The sequence below is a fragment of the Caretta caretta genome, chromosome 14, assembly GCF_965140235.1.
Source record: "Caretta caretta isolate rCarCar2 chromosome 14, rCarCar1.hap1, whole genome shotgun sequence".
In the NCBI taxonomy this organism is placed as follows: Eukaryota; Metazoa; Chordata; order Testudines; family Cheloniidae; genus Caretta; species Caretta caretta.
Window position 1 is genome coordinate 17,475,166 of NC_134219.1, and position 23,572 is coordinate 17,498,737.

Below are 23,572 nucleotides of genomic sequence, written 5' to 3' on the forward strand. Positions count from 1 at the left end.
TACTTGGAAAGTCCTCAGTGACCTGCAGTGAGGGGTGTCAGTATAAAAACTTTGATAGATAGATTGTTGTATCCAAAATCAGAAGGGGCCAAATTTCTGCTTCAGATAATGCTGAAATATGAGAACAGCTTGTCTCATGAGACTTCTATAATTCAAGATGTCAGAAATTCCCCAAGATCAGTTCTTGCAGGAGTTCTACCATTTGGGGCTTAAATCATGCAAGAATAGCTTGGAAGATTTTGGCAGCATAGGCTACAAACCCAGACATCAGCCCCGATTGTGCCATGAACCCAAACCCTGAGCCCAAAGCCTAAAGAGAGTGCACATTGCTTCTTTGGACCCACCTGCAGTTAAAATATATCCTGGACTAATAACACCATTAGTTAGTTGGGTGGCCTCTCTCTAGGCAGGTTGCTAGAGTGTATGTGTCCCACTGGAGGTCTGGTGATTTACACCCACTCTGCGTTGCTTGTCAGTGCCTGCTTCAGAACTCCTACTCTGTGTGTGTGTAAGCTATTCTGAGAGCACAAATTGACCTGAACGTGTTGGCAGCACTAGCCCCAGGGGCGAGCTCTATGTTTGACAGCTCAGTGGGACTGTTTGTTGCAATTTTACAGTTTGTGCCTGGAAGGCTGTCGAGTACGGCCTTAGATACAGAAGCCTATTTACAGATTATTAAAAGAATGTACAGGGAGTGATCAGAGGTTGGATCTGGAACTGGAGTCACTCTCCCTCTAGAAAATGCCCTGGAATTTGGGCTGAAAGAACAGCAGAAATACAAGCCAACAGAAGCATCAACTCAAACAAACGAAAAAAGCCAATATAAGGGAAATGTCATCTAGCATTTAGAGCAGGGACTGAAAATCAGGACTCCTGGCTCCTACAACACTTCCTCTGTGACCTGGAGCAAGTCGCGTTACCACTCTGTGCCTCAGTTTCTCTCTCTGGAAAATGGGTATTGTAATGCACCTCCACCAACAGGTGGTGCTGTATCTTTATCTCAATGTTAAGCTTTTGTCTTCTATGTTTTTATGTTGTTGTATCTGATCTGGGGGTTTTAGCAGGACGTTCAGTTATGTGTCTGTGCTGGAGCTGGTACTTGCAGTGTTCCAATAAATTCCAGTAATTCTATAAACGGGTATAACTGCATGTGAATATTTCCCTACTCCACAAGTTTCACTCAGGCTCATTCAAGCTGGCAGGGTGTTTTAGAGGAGGCTTGTTCCTTTGTCACATGCACCACTTACAGCTGCTCAATTGCATCAAGTCGGAAGGATTGATTTTTGGGTGGTGAAAACTGAATGGCAAACCTTGACCACAGATCAGTGTCCTGCCCCCCAGTTCTAGAGTTTCCACTATTCTAAAAGTTTTCTACTTCTCCCTGTATCTAAATTCTCTTTCCACAGTGATAGAAGGCAGACGGGACCAGTGTGAGGTGCCCAGAGACCCCAAATACCCTGACTGCTCTGGAAAAGTGGAGGTGAGTCATCTCACAGCAGACACATCAAAACTGATTTTGAGGTGGTTTCCTATGGTCAGAAGAAAGCCAAGGACTGCGAGAGGTGCCATTTCCATCCTAACAACACTCTTACCCAACGCCAGCCAGGAAGGGATAGAGATCTTCTTTCCCATTAGGTGCAGACTGGGTTAATCTCCATTTTTATGAATAAAATTGTGAACCCTCTTCCTGGGATCAGCTCACCAGCTACCAATGGGCATGGTACCTCTTTCCCCTTCTAAGTAGAGATTTTCATAATGCTATGGACAGTAGTGTCTTCTACTGTACTTCAGGGCCTGGTGAGTTAATTTTTCCCCCCACTGTCCTCCTCTAAAAATAGGTCTTAATGGTTGGGGCAAAAATTAAAACCTGGATGGAAGCCATTGCCAATGGTAACAAAGCAACAGACATGCCAAACCCACAAAAAAAATGCAGAAATTGGGCTTGTTTTTGGCTTAATTGGCTTGTGAGTTTCTTGTTGGCTAGTTTTTGGCTTGTTGCTTGTTGTAGCTTGTTGCTTCTTTTTTTGGATCAGCTCCTGGCAAGCAGGGGCGGGGGGGGCAATCAAGGGAGGGAGAGAGAGTCAGGGGTACACAACGGGCCCACCACAGTCCCAAACTGTACGCCGGGAGAATCTAGTCACATAGAGTGTTGGTGTTCTTAGGGATTGGCTTGTTTTGGCTTTGTTTTGAAATGGGATTAGCTTGATTTTTAGCTTATTGTGAAAGTCGGGGTGCTTTTTTACCACGTGAAAGTTGGCAACTGTGCAAAGCAATTGCCAGGGTAAAACTGGAGAAACAGCAATCCAAAGGGTGGATGGTTTAGGAAATGGCTGCTGATCCCTTTAAAACCAAGTAGAATTCTCTCTCTCTCTCTCATTGTGTAAACTTATATCTGGCTCAGTTACCCTTCACACAGGAGAGAACATAATGCTCCCATTCACTAGAGGATCTGGCAGCAGTGCACGTGGTCCGCGTGTTGTGGAGGGAGAGCACAGAACAAAGCAACTCATTGAGAGTGGACAAAGAAATGGGCATCCTTTGTCTACAGCCCACTGGGTTTCCATGATTAATATGGCCCTGCCTTTATTTCTTGGTGAATTATTTAAGCATGAAGCCATGTAAGGGAAAGAACCATCACATGTATTTTTTAAAAAATTTGGAGCATTATCGGGTGTCTGGGAAATAATTTAGGCATCACAAAGGACATTCTATCTCATTAAGGTAATGTGACACTGGTCTCAACTCTTAACACAACTTGCTCTCTACACATGAGCATAGCTTTGGCATTTGGCCTGGGGCAGGATGCTGCTTTGGCAGACAGTAACTTTACACAAACTAATTAAAAGCTCGCCCAGCTTCCTACTTCAGGCTTCACTTAAAATTATGCCTTCCTGAGTCCACGTGAAAAAATATTAAAGAGCTTATTAATAGGACAGCACAATTACATTATCCATTTTCCCAGTGCTAACCATCATTTTCTTCCATCTTCTTCCATGCCTTGGTTAAATTGTAATTGAATCACCAAAAGCAGTAATGCGATCTCCTGTCTGGATGATTGGTGAGTTTTAAATATTGGGCATGGAGACCTGTCTCCTGAGTGGATTCGTTTTTGTAGCTAAATATAGAAAGAGGCTGGCACAAGCAAATTCTAGAGGATGAGAGATATGCGCTGAGGTCCTGAGTGTCTTCTCTTGCATGCAAAATCACTCTCTGGGAAGTCTAGTAGATCTCTGTCTTCTCGGCTCCCCATTCTCCCAGAGTTTATGAAACCTGGAGGTCAGTTCACTGGTCAGGAAGAAGGAGGCACCATGGTATATCATTATTTTGAATTTCCCCGCCCCTTGTTCCAGGTTGCATCACTGGAGACCTCACATTTTCCGGACAAAGCTGAGTGTAACCTCAAATCAAGAAGGCATTGTCAGTTCAAATTCTCTGTGTTCGACCTTTAGTTTCCCAGTGTGATGGCTGAGGAGGTCCCGACCAAACACTCTGTAAAGACCACGGCCCAGATCCTCAGCTGGCGTAACTCAGCATAGATTCATTGATTTCAAGTAGGTGGCTTTGTCCATGGATCTACACTGATTTGCACCAGCTAAGGCTCTGGGCTATGATGTCAGTAATGCCACTGGAAAGACAATGTTTTATACTTATGCACAACAGTAACGTTAAATGCCTTCTATGGTATGCATCACTGATAATGCGTTAATAAGAGCTGGATGGGAATTTTTTGACAAAACTTTTTTTTGATCAAAACTGAAACTTTCGTGGAAGCATATTGTTTTCATTGCAACTTTTGTTGGGAAGGTTTCTCAGATTCAGGATGAAATTTCCGGTTAAAAGTAAAGACAGACAGACCAGGGATTTAAACTTGGGCTTCCCACCTCCCAGCTGAGTGCCCTAAACACTGGGGTATTGGCTATTCAGATCTAGGTCTCTTGTGGGTTTTTATGAAATGTTTTGAAAGGTCTCATTTTTCATTCCGATGTGGAACGATAACAAATGTCAAAACCTTGACATTTTTCACAAAACAGAATTCTGGTTTTCCAGCCAGTCCTAGTACTAGAAGCGTGGTCCTATACATTACCCCTGCGGGTAGGACAAAGTATTACAGTCTTATAGTTAAATAAATTTACATTTTAAGGAATGATTTATTCAGTCCTTAGCAAGCCACATGTTCCTGGAAACTTACACTGTAGGGATAAACCAGGCTGCCAGCATGGCAGTTATGCATAAGTTATGGCCCAGGAAATATGGCCAAGGATAGTGTGACAAACTGCTACTCACATGGGAAAGTGCCGTGGGATCTTGTTGTTGTGTAGATAGGAGAAAGCAGATGGAACGGAAATAGAACCTGAGGCCTCTATGCCAACACTCCTTTCCCACTTATATTTTTATGGCAAAGCTGATTACAAAGCAGTTGTGTTTGTGTGAACCTAGTTTTACTGTGGAGGCCAATAATCCTAGGTCAAATGTGTATCCTTCTGTGGTGCCCATGTTTGGAAGTGAGCCATTAGTGCTGTTTGATGTGAGAAGTATAAGTCTTTGTGGGTCTCCTTCCATTTTATTCCCCCTGCCCCCAAGGTTCCACGTAGAAAGGTCTGGAAGGTTGCATGTGACAGGGTTCACAGTGGCCGCTTAGTGTTATCTCTGTGGAGTAAGAGCATCCTTAGATTTCTGCACAAGATGCCTGAAGCACAGTTCTCCAGGAGTGGGATTTGCAGAGCTCTCCCCTCTAATCTGTGTTTTTGCCCTGCTAATCTTTGTCTTGCAGTGGATGAGGGCCAGGTGGACGTCCGACCCCTGCTATGCATTTTTTGGCGTGGACGGCACAGAATGCTCGTTCCTCATCTACCTCAGCGAAGTTGAGTGGTTTTGTCCTCCGCTGCCTTGGAGAAATCAGACGGCAGCCATGCCTTCCTCAAAGCCACCGCCCAGAGTGCAGGTAAGGGCAGTGCGGGTCTGTGTGCCAACCCAGTGCCCTCCTTTAGGTGTATTCTTCTGTGGGCTGCTGGATTCAACGACTCCAGGCAAGAGATAGAGAAAGGTCACGAGCTACAAATGGTGCCGGAAGAAAATCTGTATTGGGGGGTCTATCCGTGCAAAGAGCCTTGTATTACACATGGTGCCTACATCCATGCCAGGCTGGAGATCGATTAGCATTTGTTTGGGTGAGATTGTGGCACTGTAAACCCCAAACACATGCATTTCTCTCTAACCTTAACACTAGACATTCTTCCAGCATCACAGTCGGGCCGTAGCACCACTACAGTAAAAGCTGAGACTAGTTTCCTAGCATAGCCCTCTTACATTGACCTGTGTTCTCCTGAGTGCACTTGATCAGTGGTGCCAGTGATCAACCGTTGCCCACTTAGAGATGTTTCCATGCATGGATGTAAGTTTCTGCAGCCTGCAGTGCCAGGGAAAGATTTTATGTATCCTTGGGGGAGTCAGCAGATAGTCAGGAGACCCCAGTCAGTTAGTGGGGTGGGGACACTGAGGTTTTGCTCTGGCATAATCTCTATAGGAGATTTTAAATACTTCACCTGCCAAATCTTTCACCCGAAGATACTGGAGCTCTCAGCCGTCACCATGGCTCTGCCTGTAATTTCAGCAATGGAGTGTCCATTTACTTCCAGGGTCCCATGGACACTTCTGGAGGAGACTATGGCCCAGCAAGAAGAAGTCCCACTTAGCCATAGGCTGGGCGGCCTAGGCTTCCACCTAAATCAGGACTGTCCTGAAGTCGAGACTTTTCTCTTGCTCTCCTCCTCTAATCTCACCTCGCTCCCTGCAGGGCCCAAGACCCATGCCAGCTCCGCAAGTCTGTTTTTCTCCCTGACTCTCCCCTGACACAGCCAAAGTGGGGAGCTGATGCCAATCAAGGGTGCAGTTCCTTCTGTGTAACACCTAAGGGCTGACCTTCCCTTACTGCTCAGATCACCTTGCCCATGTGTTTCGGACAGGTCAGTGAGAGGATGACTGCACTTGCTCCAGGAAAGGAGCCAGCCAGGCCAGTTTCAGACGGGGTTGTACTCAGCACGGCTTGGCTCTGCCTTCACCGCTGCTATCCGCACTGCTGCGGCTACACTGCTGTTTCTCTGAGTGCTAGTGTGAGGAGAGGTTGGATGAATACACGAGCAGGGACTCACACCCCGGCTCGTTGTGTAGACATATCCAAAAAAGCAGGCTCTTTTTTTTTACCTAGGCAGCTTTTCGGAACAACCTCTCTTACCTCCTTGAGCTGATCGGGAGTGGCAAGGAATCCTTAATCTTTATGAAGAAGAGAGTCCGGCACTTGGCCTCCCAGTGGCTTCTGGCGACCCGTAGCCTGGCGCAGAAACTGAAGGGCAGACGGAGGGATCAAAAACAGGTGAAAGATGAACTTAGGGAGAATTAGGCCTGGGCTGATGCGTCCTTTGCATTTGCCTCCAGAACCAGTTGCACTAACGGTACGGCAATAAACTGGAGGCTGTGCGGGATGAGCTGGGAAAGGGCACTTTAATGTACGGAAATCCCCTTCATGGCTAGCCTATGTCCATCGGGGAAATGAGTTTGGTCGGCCTTATCGGATCATGTGCAAGTCTCCCAACTACCTTCAGAATACCTCAGCCCCCAGCTTCTGCTGAGCTGAAAGTCAGACTGAGTGGCTGGTATGGACTCGGTAGCCACATACTGCTTGTGCCTTCGGAGGTTGCTGGGGAGACGGCTGTAGGTGTCATTCATGGGGAAGTGCAGACCAGGTCAGCATTCCAGCCATCTGCACTAGGCTGAGCGTAGAGACAGACAATTCCGAGGCTTCTTGTTCCTTGTGTAAGTCAGTCACCGATCCTAAAGTCCATGGGCCAAATGCTGAAGCACGTTCTCATTCATCACCCAGGCAAAACTCCCACTGCAGTCAATGGTCCTGACCCCGACCGGCGCTGAGCACCCACAATGCCCATGGAAGTCCATGCAGGCTGCAGGAGCTGGCCACCTCTGAAGAGCAGGCTTCTTGCTTTGATGCCAAAACATGGATTTAGTTGTGCACCCACGTTTGGAAGAATCAGCCTGAGAGTTTTGCCTGGGTGAAGACTGAGTAAAACCCAAGTGAGGGCCTTAGAGTTTGGATCCCTGTGTAGTTTCTGTTGCACACCATCCTCATGTCTGAGTGCTTCCTAGATAGCCACATTCCATGCTGCCTGGGTCACAAGAGCATCAGCCTCTCTCCTTCTCTCTCTAGATCTTGATTCACATCGGCTTCCTGACAGAGGAGTCAGGGGATGTTTTCAGCCCCAGGGTGCTGAAGGGGGGACCTCTGGGCGAGATGGTCCAATGGGCAGATATCTTAGCTGCCCTCTTCCTTCTGGGACACAGTCTGAAAGTCACGGTTTCTTTGAAAGAGCTGCAAAGGTAAGTGCCATGTTGATACCCAAAGAAATGATCCCAGCCAGTAGAGTGGGAACCCCTCTGGGAGCAGGCTGGCATTGTCTGAGGGGCTGTTATTTGTGTGTAAGAATCCGTGCTGCCTTGGCACTTTGCACGGGAACGCTGTACCTCCAGGCGTCCAAGGGTTAGTTCGAACCATTAGGCTGTGGCTGTTGGGATTGCTGTGTGAGAGCCCATAGAAATGTCTGTAGGAGCAAGACGCTTCACTTTGGTTTCCCATTGTCCTCACATTCAGGTCTCTCTGCTGTACCCTGCCACTCTCCTGGAAAACGGTGTAGTCTGGAGGATGAGGAGTCAGGGCCCCGGAGTTCTATTCTCAGCTATCACAGACATATTGTGTTATCTTGGTCCATTTGCTTCCAGTTCTTTGTGCCTCTGTTTCCCCATATGTAAAATGGGTATAGTACTCTCTACCTCCCTCACATGGGCATCGTGAGGCTCAGTGAAGACTTGTGAGATTGTCGGATGAAAGACTCTGCAAAGCATGACGCTATGTGTGCTGACTTAGGCCTTGCCTGGGAATTCGCCCTGATTTCAGCACTGTAAACCCTTGGTGAGCTTTACCTCCCATTGCTTCATGATAGTTTATACCAGCTGAGGATCTGCCCCCTGTATTACCCTAGCACTAATCATCGGTCCCTGTGGCTCTTGGTGAGCAGCTCCCTGCCATGCCAGCATCTCCCCTTCTCTCACTTTCCCCTGCCCTCCACCTGCACTGGGCAGAGGAGCCAGCCTCTGTCCAAGGGTCACTCTTGTGAGTCTGGTTATGTACAACGCCCAGGCTTGCTCCAGGTTCACCCCCAGGAGCTAGCCACTCCTCCTTCAAGCACCAACCCTGCATCATGTCCTTCAGATAGCGGGAGAGGACAGCGGGGTTAGTGCACAGAGGTGTGTAGAGCAGAGAGACGATGGTCCAAGTCTAAATCAGGAGTAAATCATACTCGTGTAAATCAGGAGTAACTCCACTGAAGCTGGTTGAGTTACATCGGTGTAAAATTAGTGTAAATTAGCAAATGAGGCCTTTTATGGTTTCTGAATTAACCTCGCGCTAGGGAAAGATTCTGGCCAGACCCCTTAGGAGGCCCTGGGAGGTGAAGCTTACCAGGGGTCTGGCCCAGGAGAACACAGGAAAGTCTCCCTTTGGTTGTTTCAGACTCAGATTTCATTTGCAGTTAGAAACTGTCCAAAAAAAGCCCCTCAGAATAGCTGGTATTAGAGTGGCTGCAGGATGCAGGGGTGCTGCAGGCCAGCTTGCTCCTCCCACTGTGCCCTGGCCAGTTCAGTTCCAGTTCGCGTCTCCAGTGACTTTACTGGCATTGTTTTAAAGGCAGTAGTTCCATGCTCATTAAGCCCATTCCTTCCTTCCTTCCCCTTTTTCCTGCTGAAGGAGGAGAGCACGGCAGCTGGTGTGAGCTGTCAAAAATAGCACAAGAAGCTCAAGGGCAAAGCAAGGTGAACAGCTGCAAAAGAATCTTTGAAAAGAATTTTTAAGTACATGAGAAGCAGGAAGCCTGACAAACAGTCAGTGGGGCCACTGGACGATCGAGGTGCTAAAGAAGCACGCAAGGAAGAGAAGGCTGTTGCAGAGAAGCTAAATTAATTCTTTGCATCATTCTTTGTTGCAGAAGTTATGGGGGAGATCCCCACACCTGAGCTGTTCTTTTTAGGTGACAAATCTGAGGAACTGTCCGAGATTGATATGTCAGTAGAGAAGGTTTTGGAACAAATTGATAAATTAAACAGTAATAAATCACCAGGAGTAGATGGTTTTCATGAAACTGAAGAATTACTAACTGTGGTATGTAACCCATTGCTTAAATCAGCCTCTGTACCAGCTGACTGGTGAATAGCTAAAGTAATGCTGATTTTTAAAAACCGCTCCAGAGTGGATGCTGGCAATTACAGGCCAGTCAGCCTAAGTTCAGTACCAGGCTTATTGGTTGAAACTATAGTAAAGAACAGGATTATCAGACACATAGATGAACATGATAAATTGGGGAAGTGTTAACAGGCTTTTGTAAAGGGAAATCATGCCTCTCCAATCTATTAAAATTCTTTGAGTGGGGGTCAACAAACGTGGACAGAGGTGATCTAGTGGATATAGTTTACTCGGACTTTCAGAAAATCTTTGACAAGATCCCTCACCAAAGGCTCGTAAGCAAAGTAGGCGGTCCTGGGATAAGAGGACCTCTCATGGATCAGCAACTGGTTAAACGATAAGAAACAAAGGGTAGGAATAAATGGTCAGTTTTCACAGTGGAAAGAGGTAAATAGGGGGTCCCCCAAGGATCTGTACTGGGACCAGTGCTGTTCAACATAGTCATAAATGATCTGGGAAAAGGGGTAAACCGTGAGGTGGCAAAGTTTGCAGACAATAAAAAATTACTCAAGCTAGTTAAGTCTAAAGCTGATTGCAAAGTGTTACAAAGGACCTCACAAAACGGGGTGACTTGGCAAGAAAAATGGCAGATGAAATTCAATGTTGATAAAAGCAGAGTAATGTGCATTGGAAAATGTAATTCCAACTACATATACAAAATGAAGGATCTAAATTAGCTGTTGCAGTCATTGTGGATAGTTCCCTGAAAACATCCGCTCAATGTGCAGTTGCAGTCAAAGAAGCTAACAGAATGTTAGGAGCCATTAGGAAAGGGATAAATAATAAGACAGAAAATATCATAATGCCACTATATAAAGCCATGGTAGGCCCATATCTTATGCATGCAGTTCTGGTTGCCTCAACTCAAAAAAAGGTGAATTAGAATTGGAAAAGGTACAGAAAAGGGCAATAAAATGATTAGGGGTATGAAACAGCTTCCATATAGGAGAGATGTAAAAGGACTGTTCAGCTTAGAAAAGAGATGACTGAGGGGGGATATGTTAGAGGTCTATAAAATCATGACTGGTGTGGAGAAAGTGAATAGAGAAGTGTTATTTACCCATTCACATAATACAAGAATCAGGGGTCACCCAATGCAATTAATAGGCACAGGTTTAACACAAACATAAGGAAGTACTTCTTCACACAACGCACAGTCAACCTGTGGAACTCATTGCCAGGGGATGTTGTGTAGGTCAAAAGTATAACTGAGTTCAAAAAAGAATTGGACAAGTTCAGGGAGGATAGGTCCATCAATGGCTATTAGCCAAGATGATCAGGTATGCAACTATATGTTCCATATGTCCCTAAATCTTTGCCTGCCAGACACTGGGACTAGATGGCAGGGGATGAATCACTTGATAATTAATCTGTTCTGTTCATTCCCTCTGAAGCATCTGGTACTGGCCACTGTCAGAAGACAGGATACTGGTCTAGATGGAGCATTGGTCTGACTCAGTATGGCCATTCTTATGAATCAACCCAGTGGTGAGCTGGAGCCAGTTCGCACCAGTTCGCTAGAACCGGTTGTTAAATTTAGAAGCCCTTTTAGAACCGGCTGTTCCACAAGGGACAACCGGTTCTAAAAGGGCTTCTAAATTTAACAGGCCAAAAGTTGCGCCTTACGCGCCGACTCCACAGGTGCTCCAGCCCTGGAGCACCCAAGAGGAAAATTTGGTGGGTGCAGAGCACCCACCAGCAGCTCCCCGCCCCACCTCCGGCCCCAGCTCACCTCACCTCCGCTCCGCCTCCTCCCCTGAATGCACCGCCCCGCTCTGCTTCTCTGCCCCCCCAGGCTTCCCGCGAATCAGCTGTTTGCGCGGGAAGCCAGGGCAGGCTGAGAAGCAAGCAGTGGCTTCCCGCTCTGGCCCAGGAAGGCGGAGGTGAGCTCAGGGGAGGGAGGGGGGCACACGAGGAGGGCCACCTGTGCCGCAGCAGGTAACCCGGGTGGGTGCGCAGGGGAACTGCTCCCGCCCCAGCTCACCTCCGCCACCCTCAGCCTGAGTGTGAAGCCGCGGCCTGCTTCTCAGTCCTCCCCGGCTGCCCGCCGAACAGCTGATTCACGGGAAGCTGGGGTGGGGGGGCGCGGAGAAGCAGAGCAGGGCGGTGCGTTCAGGGGAGGAGGCGGAGGCAGAGTGGAGATGAGCTGTGGCCGGGCGCAGGGCGGGGAGCTGCCGGTGGGTGCTCTGCACCCACCAAATTTTCCCCATGGGTGCTCCAACCCCAGAGCACCCAGGGAGTCAGCGCCTAAGGCGCCACTTTTAATGTGATCAGTGGGGGGAGAGGCTGCTCCCCCTGCTCCCCCCTAGCTACGCTCCCCCACCCCTAGGAGCCAGAGGGACCTGCTGGATGCTTCCTGGGAGCTGCCCCAGGTAAGCACCGCCAGGACTCCCCACCTCACCCCCCGGCAGGTGCCTCTGGCTCTTAGGGGTGGGGTGGGCACCCACTACGGTGGCCCATGAGACCCTTCTGCCCTGTTCTGGGGGCAGTCAGGGGACAGGGGAGGGGGGTGGATGGGGCAGGGGTCCTGCGGGGGATGTCAAGGAACGCGGGGGGATTGGATGGGGCAGGAGTCCCGGGGGGTGGGGGTGGGCAACGACCCCCTTGTGGGATGAGGAGGGAACCCGTTGTTAACATTTTGGCAGCTCACCACTGAATCAACTCCTCATTGGTCAGCCTCTCAGCTGCGGCTTCAAGTTGGATCCTGCTCCCATGGAAGCCCCTGGGTTATTTGCCATGGCCATTGATGGGTACAGGATTGTGTCCTTTCTGCAGAGTGACACAATGGGTCAGAGTGGGAACTCTGAGGGTGTGGATAAGACTCCTGTAGCTGTGTGGGTGGGATTGTCAAAAGCCTTATTACACTCTCTCATTGGAGACCACTGTAAGGCTCCCGTTGACTTGGATGGGAGCAGAGTCAGACCAATACTGAGCAGTTTTGAAATCCCACCTCTGGAAGTTTTCCACCATTACTGCACTATTCAGATTCCATAACCCAGATGTTGGCTGAGTCAGTTCCATGTCAGCCTTTTGCCCCCAGCTTCCATGTAGAAAGGCCCCAAAGAGTTTGCATTCACTTCTGTAGCCCCATTTGGTAGTAGAATTGCCAGCAGCCTGAGAAGAGGCCTCCCCTTCTGGACTAGTCATGAGTCGGCGAAAGCCATGTTTGACATGGAGAAGGGGAGGAACACCAGCATGGCGAAGAGATGGCAAACCGAAGACAGAGTAGGCTGCAAATTTCACAAGCCCACCACACAACACTGCCAGGTCAGAGTTACTGTTTCAAAGCACTGGACGACCTCTTTGGATAGGCCCTGGATTGGGGTGATGGGAACGAAGACCTGTGACAGCATCAGGAATGTTTTCTGAGCATGCCAGGCCTCCTTCTCTTTTAAGGGGCCTTAAAAAGCAAATGCCATTTATGCCAGAGTGGCATAAAGAGGCCATAGTGTAAACAAGAATTGGGCCCACCAGATTTCACTCAGTGGGTCTTCTGGATTGTCAGAGGCACCAAGTGACTGAAGTGTCTTCTAAAATCAGGCCAGTGGGCATTAGAAATGGAAACGGGCCAGAAAATCACCAAGCTCTAATCACCACTGATGCAGCTGTGTCATCAGCTGGCCCTTTGGAGCACCGCTCCGTAGAACATCTCAGTGTTCCCCCCTACAAAGTGGCCTGGCCTCACAGGGTGAATGACAGTGAATATATGATGAAAGAAGGGGTGATGCAAAGAAAAGAGGCAAAAACAAGCAACCCCCAAAGTCACGCCATTGACCGATTAGTGTGTGGGCAGCGCTAAGCCAGCATTCACTGCAGAACAATCCATGGTGAAAAGTTCATTGGGGCGGGGGGGGGGGTGGGGGAAAGGGGTGGAAATAATGTAGCATTCCGAAATAACGAACAGAATTAGCTCCCGACTAATTATCTTAAAAAAATAATAATCCTGCAGAGCCCAGCAGCTTTTCAAAGAAGCATGCACGGATCACAAAATCTTCAGGTTATCAGGCACACTCTGTGCTGTGCTAAATCATCCTCCTAAAGAATATCTGTGTACTCAAGAGTGATTGAAGTTAATGCCAATTTTTTTTTGTAATGAAGAGCTTGCTCTTACGGGTAATGACAAGAAACAGTGAGCTGAGTCCTGGCGGGGTTTACAAGAAGTTTGTTTTCATCAGCAGGAGACTCAGACAGAGCAGCGGGCACCGTAATCCATCGTTTTTTGCCATTCTACAGAGCCCAGTGGCTTAGACATCCATTAGCACTGACAAAATCCCCTGTTCTAAACTGACTCTAATGCCTCCCCTGAGACCCCTCTGTGAAGAACAGCTACCAGTCAGCCAGGACGTGGTTCCCCATCTCAGCTGGGCTTGGGAGCACAGAGCTCCTGGATTCTGGCTGCAAAAGTGTGTGCCCTTGTTCTCTGCGGTAGAATACAGCTTGTAAGTGGGACTGCTGCCTCTGAATGGATTTTATTGTGGGGCGGCCAAGTCAAAAAGGAACTTCATCTTGACCTGCATGCCTTATCTTCCTCCTGAGCCTGATTTGTTGCCCAAGCTTGTCACCTTTCGGTTTCCCCTTTCCAGTATCAGAAGACAGCACAGCTTCTCTCCTCTGGCCTGGACGTTCAGGGCATATATTCCAAGGCGAGTGTAAATGCCACTGGATGGCTTCTCTAGTAGAGGGTGCTCTAAGAACGGCACCGCAGGCACTATCCCTGTCAGTTCAAGTCTGTCGCTTCACAGGGATGCGCACATGCAGGGGACTGCACACGCGGGTGCCAGCAGCATCCCAGACACTGGCCCTGCAGAGTGCTGTTTGCCCAGGAAATTGTGCGCAAGCCCGGAGGATATTTCAGACAATTCCTTACTCTCGTCCGATGGGCCGAAAGAACGGAGATAATGGCTGTCCTTGGGAATGGATTATTCGTGTAAAATCCAGAGGGGTCTAGAGAGGTAGTTTCATGCTGTTAGTTAGAAGCCAAAGTGCAACTGAGTCTTCTCAGGAAGCAGTGTATTAATTAGCATTACAATGAATGATTTCTGCTCGTGTCAGTTAATTAAACTGCTGGTTCTTTGTCTAGGGCCCACACTGCGCTAAGTGCATTGCAGACAGGTATGAAGGTGGGATCATGACAAGGCCTCTACCCAGAAATGCTTCAAGCTGAGGGCTGGGTTGTGCACAGTGTGTCTTGTGCATAGGGTGTGTGTACGTGCGATCACAAGGAGCCTTTCCTCCCTGTACACCCTTCACAATACCCAGGGGCTGTCAATGCACAGGGGCTGCTCCAGGCATGTGCACTGTGGGTGCAGATTGCCTCAACCGAGCTGAGGAGGAGCAGGGAGAAAGCCAGGGAAGGGATCGGGGGAAGGGCAGGACAGGGCCCAAGCAGCAAGCAAAGCAGATGGTTTCCCCAGCAACATTTCAAAAGTGGGGTGGGAGGGATGTCTGGGAGGACAGAAAGGAGAAGGCTGCAGTTGTCGAGGCGAGGGGAGATTGGAGCTTGGCCAGGGGCATTGGCACTGGGGGGTGGGAGGGATGGACACCGGAGATGTTACAGAGAAAAAACCTCCCAGATTTGACAACAGCACCAGAGTGAGGGAAGGAGAAATCAGAGTCAGGAGCTGCCCCAGGGCCATGGGTGGGATATAGCGCTTACCCAGCAGAGAGACAGCAAGCAGACCCCCATGTCGGGGAAAGGAGCATGGGCATGAGAGCTCCCTGCAGCACAGCAGGGCTGCAAAGAGACTGACATTTAGTGCCTGTTGCCCTTCACCTGACCCGGGTCAGGGATCTCCAAGCTCCATACCTCTGTGTGGCAGGGGACAGTGGCCACTGGAACGCTCCCCCGCACCACAAAAACTTTGACAGGCAAAGAGAGGAGGACTAAGGTGTGCTGCAGACCCCTTCCCTCTCGCAGGGCACAGCATCAGCCCACAGCGTGCTAGCTCAGCTAGGATAACTCCTGTGAGTGTCACTGGTGGGAGAACAAGGAGTACCCTCTCCTAGTCCAGGGCAATGGCCGAGAGAATCCTGTGTCTGTCTGCATGTTATAATTTATCTCCAGCCCATGCAGAGCAGTTAGCTCTCCTTGCCATCATCACCGCCAGGAGGGGGAACCCCTCCCCTTTGGCAGTCGTTTTCTCTGCCAGGACTTAATTTTCTGGCGCCGCTGAGTCCACTCAAGATGACGCTGGACTCCGCTGTTGCAAGCAGCTTCTCTGAGTAGCAGCTCTGAAAAGAATAATTTTTCTTGCCCCTCTCTTAATTTGCTGCAGGGCTGGCATTGTGTAGCAGGGAGTTTGAGAAATCTTCCCTCTTGTCAAATGTAAAACCCAAGAGTGAACCACTGGATTGAGTGGAGCCAGCGAGCCATTTCTGTGTTTTCTAGCTCTTTCTAGAAACTTCCCTGCTGTCACTTCTGTTCTGGGCTGTGCGGAGGATCTGAGGAATGCTTAGAAAAGCCTTTGCTGATACAGGCAATGGGAAACTGAATAGAATACGTAGGGTTAATAATACATGATACTAATAAATAATTATGAATAATTAATTCGTACGTTGGGGCTCAGTTGGGCCTTTAGGCACAGCTGTGGGTAAGGGGGGTGTACAGACTGTACCGTCCCAGGAGTAGCCCCGTGGCCATGTTGGGACTCAGAGCCACCCCTCTGAGGCACAAATTCCCTCCCTTGCTCCAAGGGTTAGTATTTTGCTCCTGGCCCGTGTCAGCAATGACAATGCTCCCTGTACCAGCTGAGCTGTTTTGATTGGCTCTCGGGGTGGGGGGGGCTGCAAAGCTAAGTTACCACCCGCTCCATGCCCACCTGCTCTGGGTGCAAAGAAAGCACAACACTATTTGCTCCTGCCTGCCCAGACTGAATGCTGGGGCAGGGGTGTAAGAGGATTCTCACTCCCCCTTGCGTTCCTGTAGGGGTGTTCAGGTCAAGTCACAATCCAGCCCTTAGTACCTTCCATTTCTTTAGCATCCCAAAGTATCACCAACACTGTGCAATCAACAAACTGAAATACACATTAGACTCAGTATGGTGTTCAGCCAGGCACTGAAATGAGCTGAGTGGCTGGCGATTCGGGAGCTGGGACACAGAACAGCTAGGGCAGGAGCCAGAATCTGAGGCAGAGTTTGGAAAGCACTTTGGGATTGTTGGCAATGCAAGTTGCTATAGAAATGCAAAGTATTAGGATTATTCTCTTTGTTAGTTGCCATCTTCAGCATCCCTCCCTTCCTTCGATGGCTCTAGACCATAATTCCTCCAGCCTGTTCTCCACAGGAACGGGAATTGTGCCCACAAACGAGCCCCTTTTCTTCTCTTTCTGCATCATTCAAGCATTGATCCTGATGTCTGTTGATGTGTTGGTTACTGGTAAGTATTTGACAAGTGGTTTATGCAAATATGTGTCAGCCTGTGGTTATCCAGGGGCCATTCATGATTATTATTGATGTTGCAGTTTTGCCCAGTCCGGAGAGGGGTCCCATTGTGCTGGGAGCTGTATAGGCAAATACTAAAAGGCAGTCTCTGACCCAAGGAGCTTGTGCAATCTATGGCCCTGGCCCTGCAATCAGATCCATGTTGGAGGATCATAGCACCCATGTGGAGTCCCACTGAAGTCAGTGAACAGATACCAGAGTCTACACATATGGATCAGATCACAGAATCAGGACCTTAACAGGGTGTGATTGATCAACTTAGTGATGGGGTATTGCAGCTGCTTCCTGACTGGGTAACACTCTGAACAGGAGAATAATGGATGGTGACTAGCGAATGGTGACTAACCTGGAAAAATGCCCTGCCCCATGAATTTTGGGACAAATATTAATTTGTGCTAAAAGCTATATAACTCCTGTGATTGTGGCGGTTCAATGACAAGACAGAACACAGCTTTAAGCAAGCAAGCGGCTGGTCTGCTAACGGGCTTCTGCCTGTCAGCTTTCCACCTTCCCCTTTATTCTTTCTCTCCCGCCGCACATTACATTCTCCAACAGATAAAAGGAATACACTGGCTTTGTTTAACATTCTTATTTACCAGTTTCTATCTACCGCATTCCTTGCTCTCGGGCCTTGAGCCCAGTCCTGGGAGGCTTCCCACGGTTCATGTCATCTGGGCGAGATTCCAAGGTTGATGCCCTTGAAAGGAGCACAGGTCCAGCACAACACTCCGGGTGTGCCCTGAATGTTGCCAAGCACATGAACCTTGTATGAATCCTACATGTGATTCTCAGACATTTTCACAACTCAACTGATGTTCTTTGAAATGCCTGTGAACCCGCCAGCTCCAGGAGCCAGTCAGTGAGAGACTTTCTGTTGACCTCCATGGAAATGGGATCGTGTCCTAGATGATGCAATCAGCCATCTCATAAGAGAGATGGCATAATCTAATGGAAAGGGCACTCAGCTAGGTGCCAAGAGATGTGGTGCTATTCCTGGCTTTGCTATTGGTCTGCTATGTGACCACAGGCAAGTCACTTCATCTGTCTGTGCCTCTGTCTCCCCTCACACCCTTTGTTTACTTTCCTAGATTAAAAGGCCAGAAGGGACCATTGTGATCTAGTCTGACTTCCTGTTACAACACAGGCACTAAGTCTTTCCTGAATTAATTCCTGATGAAGCTAGAGCGTATCTTTTAGATATGCCTTGTTTCTTTAAGCCATAAGCAACTTGGGGCAGGGACTGTTTCTTACTGTGTGTTTGTACAGCACCTAGCACGGTGGGGCCCTGATCTTGGCTGAGGACTATAGATGCTACTGAAATACAAATACAAAATACCGGGCTCATCTTTTTCACATATAGCTCCTCCAGATCCTTGAGTCATGCTGCTCCCTCTTAGCAGACCCGACCCGAGGTCCTCCTGTACTGGAATTATATGCAGGTGTTTCTCTTTTCCCCTCCTTTGCATTTCTCATTGAATTTCCTAGCTTACATCTTATGCATCCTGACAGGCAGGAGGTGAAACATGCATAATTATCTGGTGGCTTACAGGACGGTTGTTAGATGTATTGTAACATCAGCCGCAGTTTGCAGCTCCCAGTAACGAAAGCGAAAGCGCCAAATCAAATCAATTAGTCACAAGTCTCCTTCCCCATAACTTGCATCTTGTGTACATAGAACAGTCAGAAGGGGACCCAGGCGCTTCTGGTAACGTCTTCAGATGGAGCCGAGACAGAAACAAACTGGGCCATGCAGAAGAGCGTACAAGCGAAGAGTGGGCCTGATTCTCCTTCTCACTGAAGCTCCTTTACGTTGCTCTGGAGACTTCGTGGAGATAAGAATCAGGCCCATTGTGTGTGTGACAGCTTGGGGGGTGGGGTGGGGAGAAGAGCGATTCATTCTGAAAAACCCAGTTTCCTTGTTAATGAGGCGGGTTGTGAGTGCATGTTGGTAAATCACAAGTAATGTTTTTAAAGCCTAGCTCTCATGCTGCACACCTTCCAGCCAACCTCTGAAAGAATTGCTGGATGTGCGTAGCATGCTGTTCTCTTCCTCTTCCAGACTCACTCACTACATTCCGTGCAGCGCCCATGAATCCTTGATATCCTGTGCTAGCAGGAAAGGATTCACACCAGCACTGACTTCATTTGCTTTCCTTCCCGGCATGGCTGGTGAGTTTTATGGGTCTCATCCTCAAGGGAAGAGTGGTACAATGAGACAGCCAAGTGCTACAGGGAATGGGGACCATAGAGTTAAGACTGCTATTTCCACAATGGAAAAAAAAGAAGCGGATGGTTGGAAATGTAGCTTTTAGCCTAAAAAAGTTTGGAGTTGTCTGGAGCATAGAATCATAGAATATCAGAGTTGAAAGGGACCTCAGGAGGTTATAGAGTCCAACCCCCTATTTTTGCCCTAGATCTCTAAATGGCCCCTCAAGGATTGAACTAAAAACCCTGGGTTTAGCAGGCTCAAAGCACTGAGCTATCCCTCCCCCCATGTAGGTGAGATTTCCAAAAGTGCCTAAATGACTCAAGAGGGGTGGCTGGCCCTTTAAGGGAAGGAGGGCCCAGCCTCGCCTGTAACTGCTCAGTACCTCCCAGTGGGGACTGATCAGGTGATTATAAAATCCTGCAAGTAGCCTGGATGGGGAGAGAGCTTCCAGGACAGGGAAACTCTGGCAGGAAGGGGATCAAAGGGGAAGAGGATAGGGAGGAAGAGGCGATATAGATATAGAAAGCAGGTTGGCTCCAAGGGAAGGCCCTTGAGCAGGGTGACTCTCAGACAAGTGCAGAGTAGAATGGGAACCTGTAGGGAGTATGCTGGCCCCTGCAGAAGACCCCGGGTCGGGCGGAAGGATTGCATTTCAGTGCTTTGCGCCACAGAGCAGATCAATATTTAAGTGGTTAACTGCAGTGAGGTCAAAAGGTTTCGAGAAAGTGAGCAGTGTCTCTGACTCAGTTCCAGGGAAGTGTCCTAGTGAGTCAGAGGGTGGAGTATATCTCAATGCTGCCACTAGCTGGGGTAGCCAGAACATCTGCGTATTCTTCTTTGAAAGGATCTCCATTGTCTGTCTGACTTCCAGATGTTTTGGTTACTTGCCCTGGAAGTGCATAGGGCTACAGAGCTTGCTCCCAGCATGATTGGAGTTTGGGGTATAATAGAAGGGGCAGTTATATGCTAACCATAAAAGAGTAGCACAAAGAAATCCACCTGTGTGACTCACTGTGCAGGGCTGCATTTCACCCTAAGGCTCAGCTCTTCAGCAGGTGTAAATCAGCATAGCTCCATTGACTCCTAAGTTACACCCATGAGAGTCCGGCCCTAAACTGCCTCCATTCGCAGAGCTGTCCACTTGCCAGTGCTGAATTGTGATAGCTGTATTATTCAGAGATAATCTTATCACTCAATAGCACATTGTGATAACCTGTGTGGCTCCTTCAGGGATATCGCTGCTCCCTTTCCTGGCCAGATACAACTGTTTTCATTGTGTAGGCCACATGTCAACAGAGCCACAGTGACATATTTCCAAAATGAAGAGGGTATACATCAAAATGAAAGCCCTGCAGGCTAGGATAATTGCAAAAGCTGTTTCCTATAATTAGAGAGGCCTCTCTGTTTCTGTGACTGAGGTAGCTAGGTAGATTTATTGACAGCTCCCACCCAAGCAATGCAGATAAACAGTCTTGCCATTGTAAATAATAAAAAGGACTTATTCCTTCCACCTTTGCAGTTTCATTCCGTAAGAGAGGGAGTGCCTGAATTAGCGGGAATCATTGAGCTGTTAAATTGCACTTCTTCATGAAATATGCTTATTTTGTACCGAATGATAGCTCACTAACTGTGATCTTGGCAGTTGCAAAAACCTCTGCCTATAAAAGTGATACGAGTCTTATTATATAATTGTTGTGTCGTTTATATAGTGATTGCATGGGGGGTACATCTTCTATACAAAGAGCAGTCTTCATGTTCATCAAACACCATTCAGCATCTGAGCACAGGTTCTCTTCTCTCCTACACAGCAGCCTTTGCTAAGTGGGCATATGCCAGTGGAAATGGAAGCATGCCAATGAGGCGACTATTTCTGGGATCAAAGACTTAGAGAAATCAGGTGTGTTAGAGGCACCTGGCGTGGGAGCCCCTTGTTAAAAATTCTGCTGCCAAAATGAAAGGAGGGTTGGGTTTTCCCTAATTCTTGCGGTGTTTACCCCACTCCCAGAATGCTGCTAAATTATCCATCTCTGCCAGACACAGGCTTATCCCTGCAGCTCAGAAAAACATGGCCAAAGAGCAATTTATTGGCCTTTGCAATGCTCCAGTTTGCACCAAGAATTGGTCTTCTCATAACACTCTCCTGGGGAAGTGATTCCCCTACAGTAGCTGCAGCCCTCCTTTCAAAGGACACAAGATGAACTGGAGACTGGGTTATCCACGTACTTGGTAGGCCTCTCATTACTCAGGTGAGTAATCCCAGCTCAAGCCTTACATTGGCTCAATATTTTCCAGAACAAAGTCTAACTGCTTCCAGCAGGTGGCGCCGAATATGAGTTTTAGTGGCACCTTAGAGACTAACCAATTTAGAATCATAGAATATCAGGGTTGGAAGGGACCCCAGAAGGTCATCTAGTCCAACCCCCTGCTCGAAGCAGGACCAATTCCCAGTTAAATCATCCCAGCCAGGGCTTTGTCAAGCCTGACCTTAAAAACCTCTAAGGAAGGAGATTCTACCACCTCCCTAGATAACGCATTCCAGTGTTTCACCACCCTCTTAGTGAAAAAGTTTTTCCTAATATCCAATCTAAACCTCCCCCACTGCAACTTCCTCCGATGAAGTGAGCTGTAGCTCACGAAAGCTTATGCTCAAATAAATTGGTTAGTCTCTAAGGTGCCACAAGTACTCCTTTTCTTTTTGCGAATACAGACTAACATGGCTGTTACTCTGGAATATGAGTTTATTTGTCCAGGGACCATTCTTCCATCATTGGCTCTAGCTTTGAGAGAACAGTTTTTTTGTTAAACCAGGGAAACGAATGAATCAATTACTCCCTCACTCTGTCTCTTTGCTAGTGTGTGGGGGACAGGATTTGTCACAGGCTAAGAAGGAGTTAAAACACTGGTGGTGCATCACTGATGGGAATATATTGTGCAACTGGAGATGCTTTTGTTATGTGGATTGCTTTAAAAATAAGCAGGATACCAGGCATTTAAAAAAATCCCTCAAGTTCGTAATGAGCTTTTTAGCAGCAATCATAGAGCTGGGATCAAAAGACCACACAGTGAGGACATTTACGCTGGCAAACTCCAGTTCAAATGGATTGTGACTAGTTTTGCAGAAAACACCAGATGTGCCATTTAAGTTTACCCGGCATGTCTTTTATCCATTGGTTAGGGTCACTGTGATGTGCTGCACTCACTGTTCTCTAGTGCAGTGGTTCTGAAACTTTTCAGACTACTGTACCCATTTCAGGAGTCTGATTTGTCTTGCGTGTCCCCAAGTCTCACCTCACTTAAAAATATTTGCTTACAAAATCAGACATAAAAATGCAAATGTGTCACAGCCCACTATTACTGAAAAATTGCTGACTTTCTCAGTTTTACTATATAATTATAAAATAAATCAATGGGAATATAAATATTGTGCTTACATTTCAGTGTATAGTCTATAGAGCAGTATAAACAAGTCATTGTATGACATTTTAGTTTGTACTGACTTTGCTAGTGCTTTTTAGGTAGCCTGTTGTAAAACTAGGCAAATATCTAGATGAGTTGATGGACTCCCTGGAAGACCTCTGCGTACCCCCAGGGGTATGCGTACCCCCGATTGAGAACCACTGCTCTAGTGATCACCCCATGGCCTACACAATGAGGACAACTGTGAGGATGTTTCTGAATTTTGTACCTTCCTAAAGGTCTTGAACCAAAGAGAATTGGGGTGGTGGGGTGGGAAAATGCAGATGAAGTTTTTCAAACACAGACAAACATTAAAAAACAGGAAATGAATCTTTGGGGTGGATTCCCCTCTCACTCGCAGCAGTTTTCCATCTGTGTACCTCCGTTGACGTCAGTGGAATCACTTCTGATTTACACTGGTGTGAGAAGAGATTCCAGCAGCTAGATGGTAATATTATACCCCATGGTGCCCTCTGGTAAGATGCCCATTTCAATCTCTCTGGACCTGTTGAAATCTGTTGCATTCCTTATTAAGCCAATGGGATAGAAACCCCCTTGCTCACATCTGCAGTTCAGTGACCATGCTCCCCCAGGAACTGCCCCTTCATGTTGGCAAATGCCAAGATGAAACTGGCATGCTTCTCCTGGACTCTGAGGAGAGGAGTATGTGCTCCTTCAGCTCTGGCAGGAGAGGATGGGGGCAAAGCCATTTAACAAGTTCAGGGGCTTTGCCTGGAAATAAACTCAAAATCTCCAGCTCATTTTATGTCGGAGATTGAGGCTGAGATTTTAAAAGTTATGCAGGGGATTTGCATGCCCAATTCCAATTCATATTTGTGGGACCTGAACATCCAGATTCCTTAGGTGGCTTTAAAAATCTCAGCCTACAACCTACGAACAATGGGCCAGAGTCTCAGCTGGTGCAAATCGGTGCAGCTCCAGTGATTTTCTTAGAGCTGTGGACACCAGCTGCGGATGCAGCCCCAGCTATTTTCCACCTAAGGCAAATTTGTAGATCACAGGTGACATTCACACTACAAGGCCTGTGTCCCTCTTAAGTCCCACTTAAGTTGTAATGGGACTTCAATGAGGCATAAGCCTCATACTAGCCCTTTTTACAGGGGCGAGTTTCACCCAGTCTGACTAACTGGAGTGTATCCTA

At 47.9% G+C, this 23,572-nt stretch overlaps 1 protein-coding gene across 2 annotated transcripts in view; it reads left to right on the plus strand.

The window, feature by feature from the left end:
• MGAT5B (alpha-1,6-mannosylglycoprotein 6-beta-N-acetylglucosaminyltransferase B) overlaps nucleotides 1-23,572 on the plus strand; it is a 182,445-nt gene that overhangs the window by 97,612 nt on the left and 61,261 nt on the right. For both annotated transcript variants that reach the window (XM_075119315.1, XM_075119316.1), the window contains exons 5-8: nucleotides 1,407-1,480; nucleotides 4,772-4,942; nucleotides 6,206-6,370; nucleotides 7,220-7,389. In XM_075119315.1, coding sequence (XP_074975416.1) covers nucleotides 1,407-1,480; nucleotides 4,772-4,942; nucleotides 6,206-6,370; nucleotides 7,220-7,389 — 580 coding nt within the window. The remainder of the gene's footprint in view (nucleotides 1-1,406; nucleotides 1,481-4,771; nucleotides 4,943-6,205; nucleotides 6,371-7,219; nucleotides 7,390-23,572) is intronic.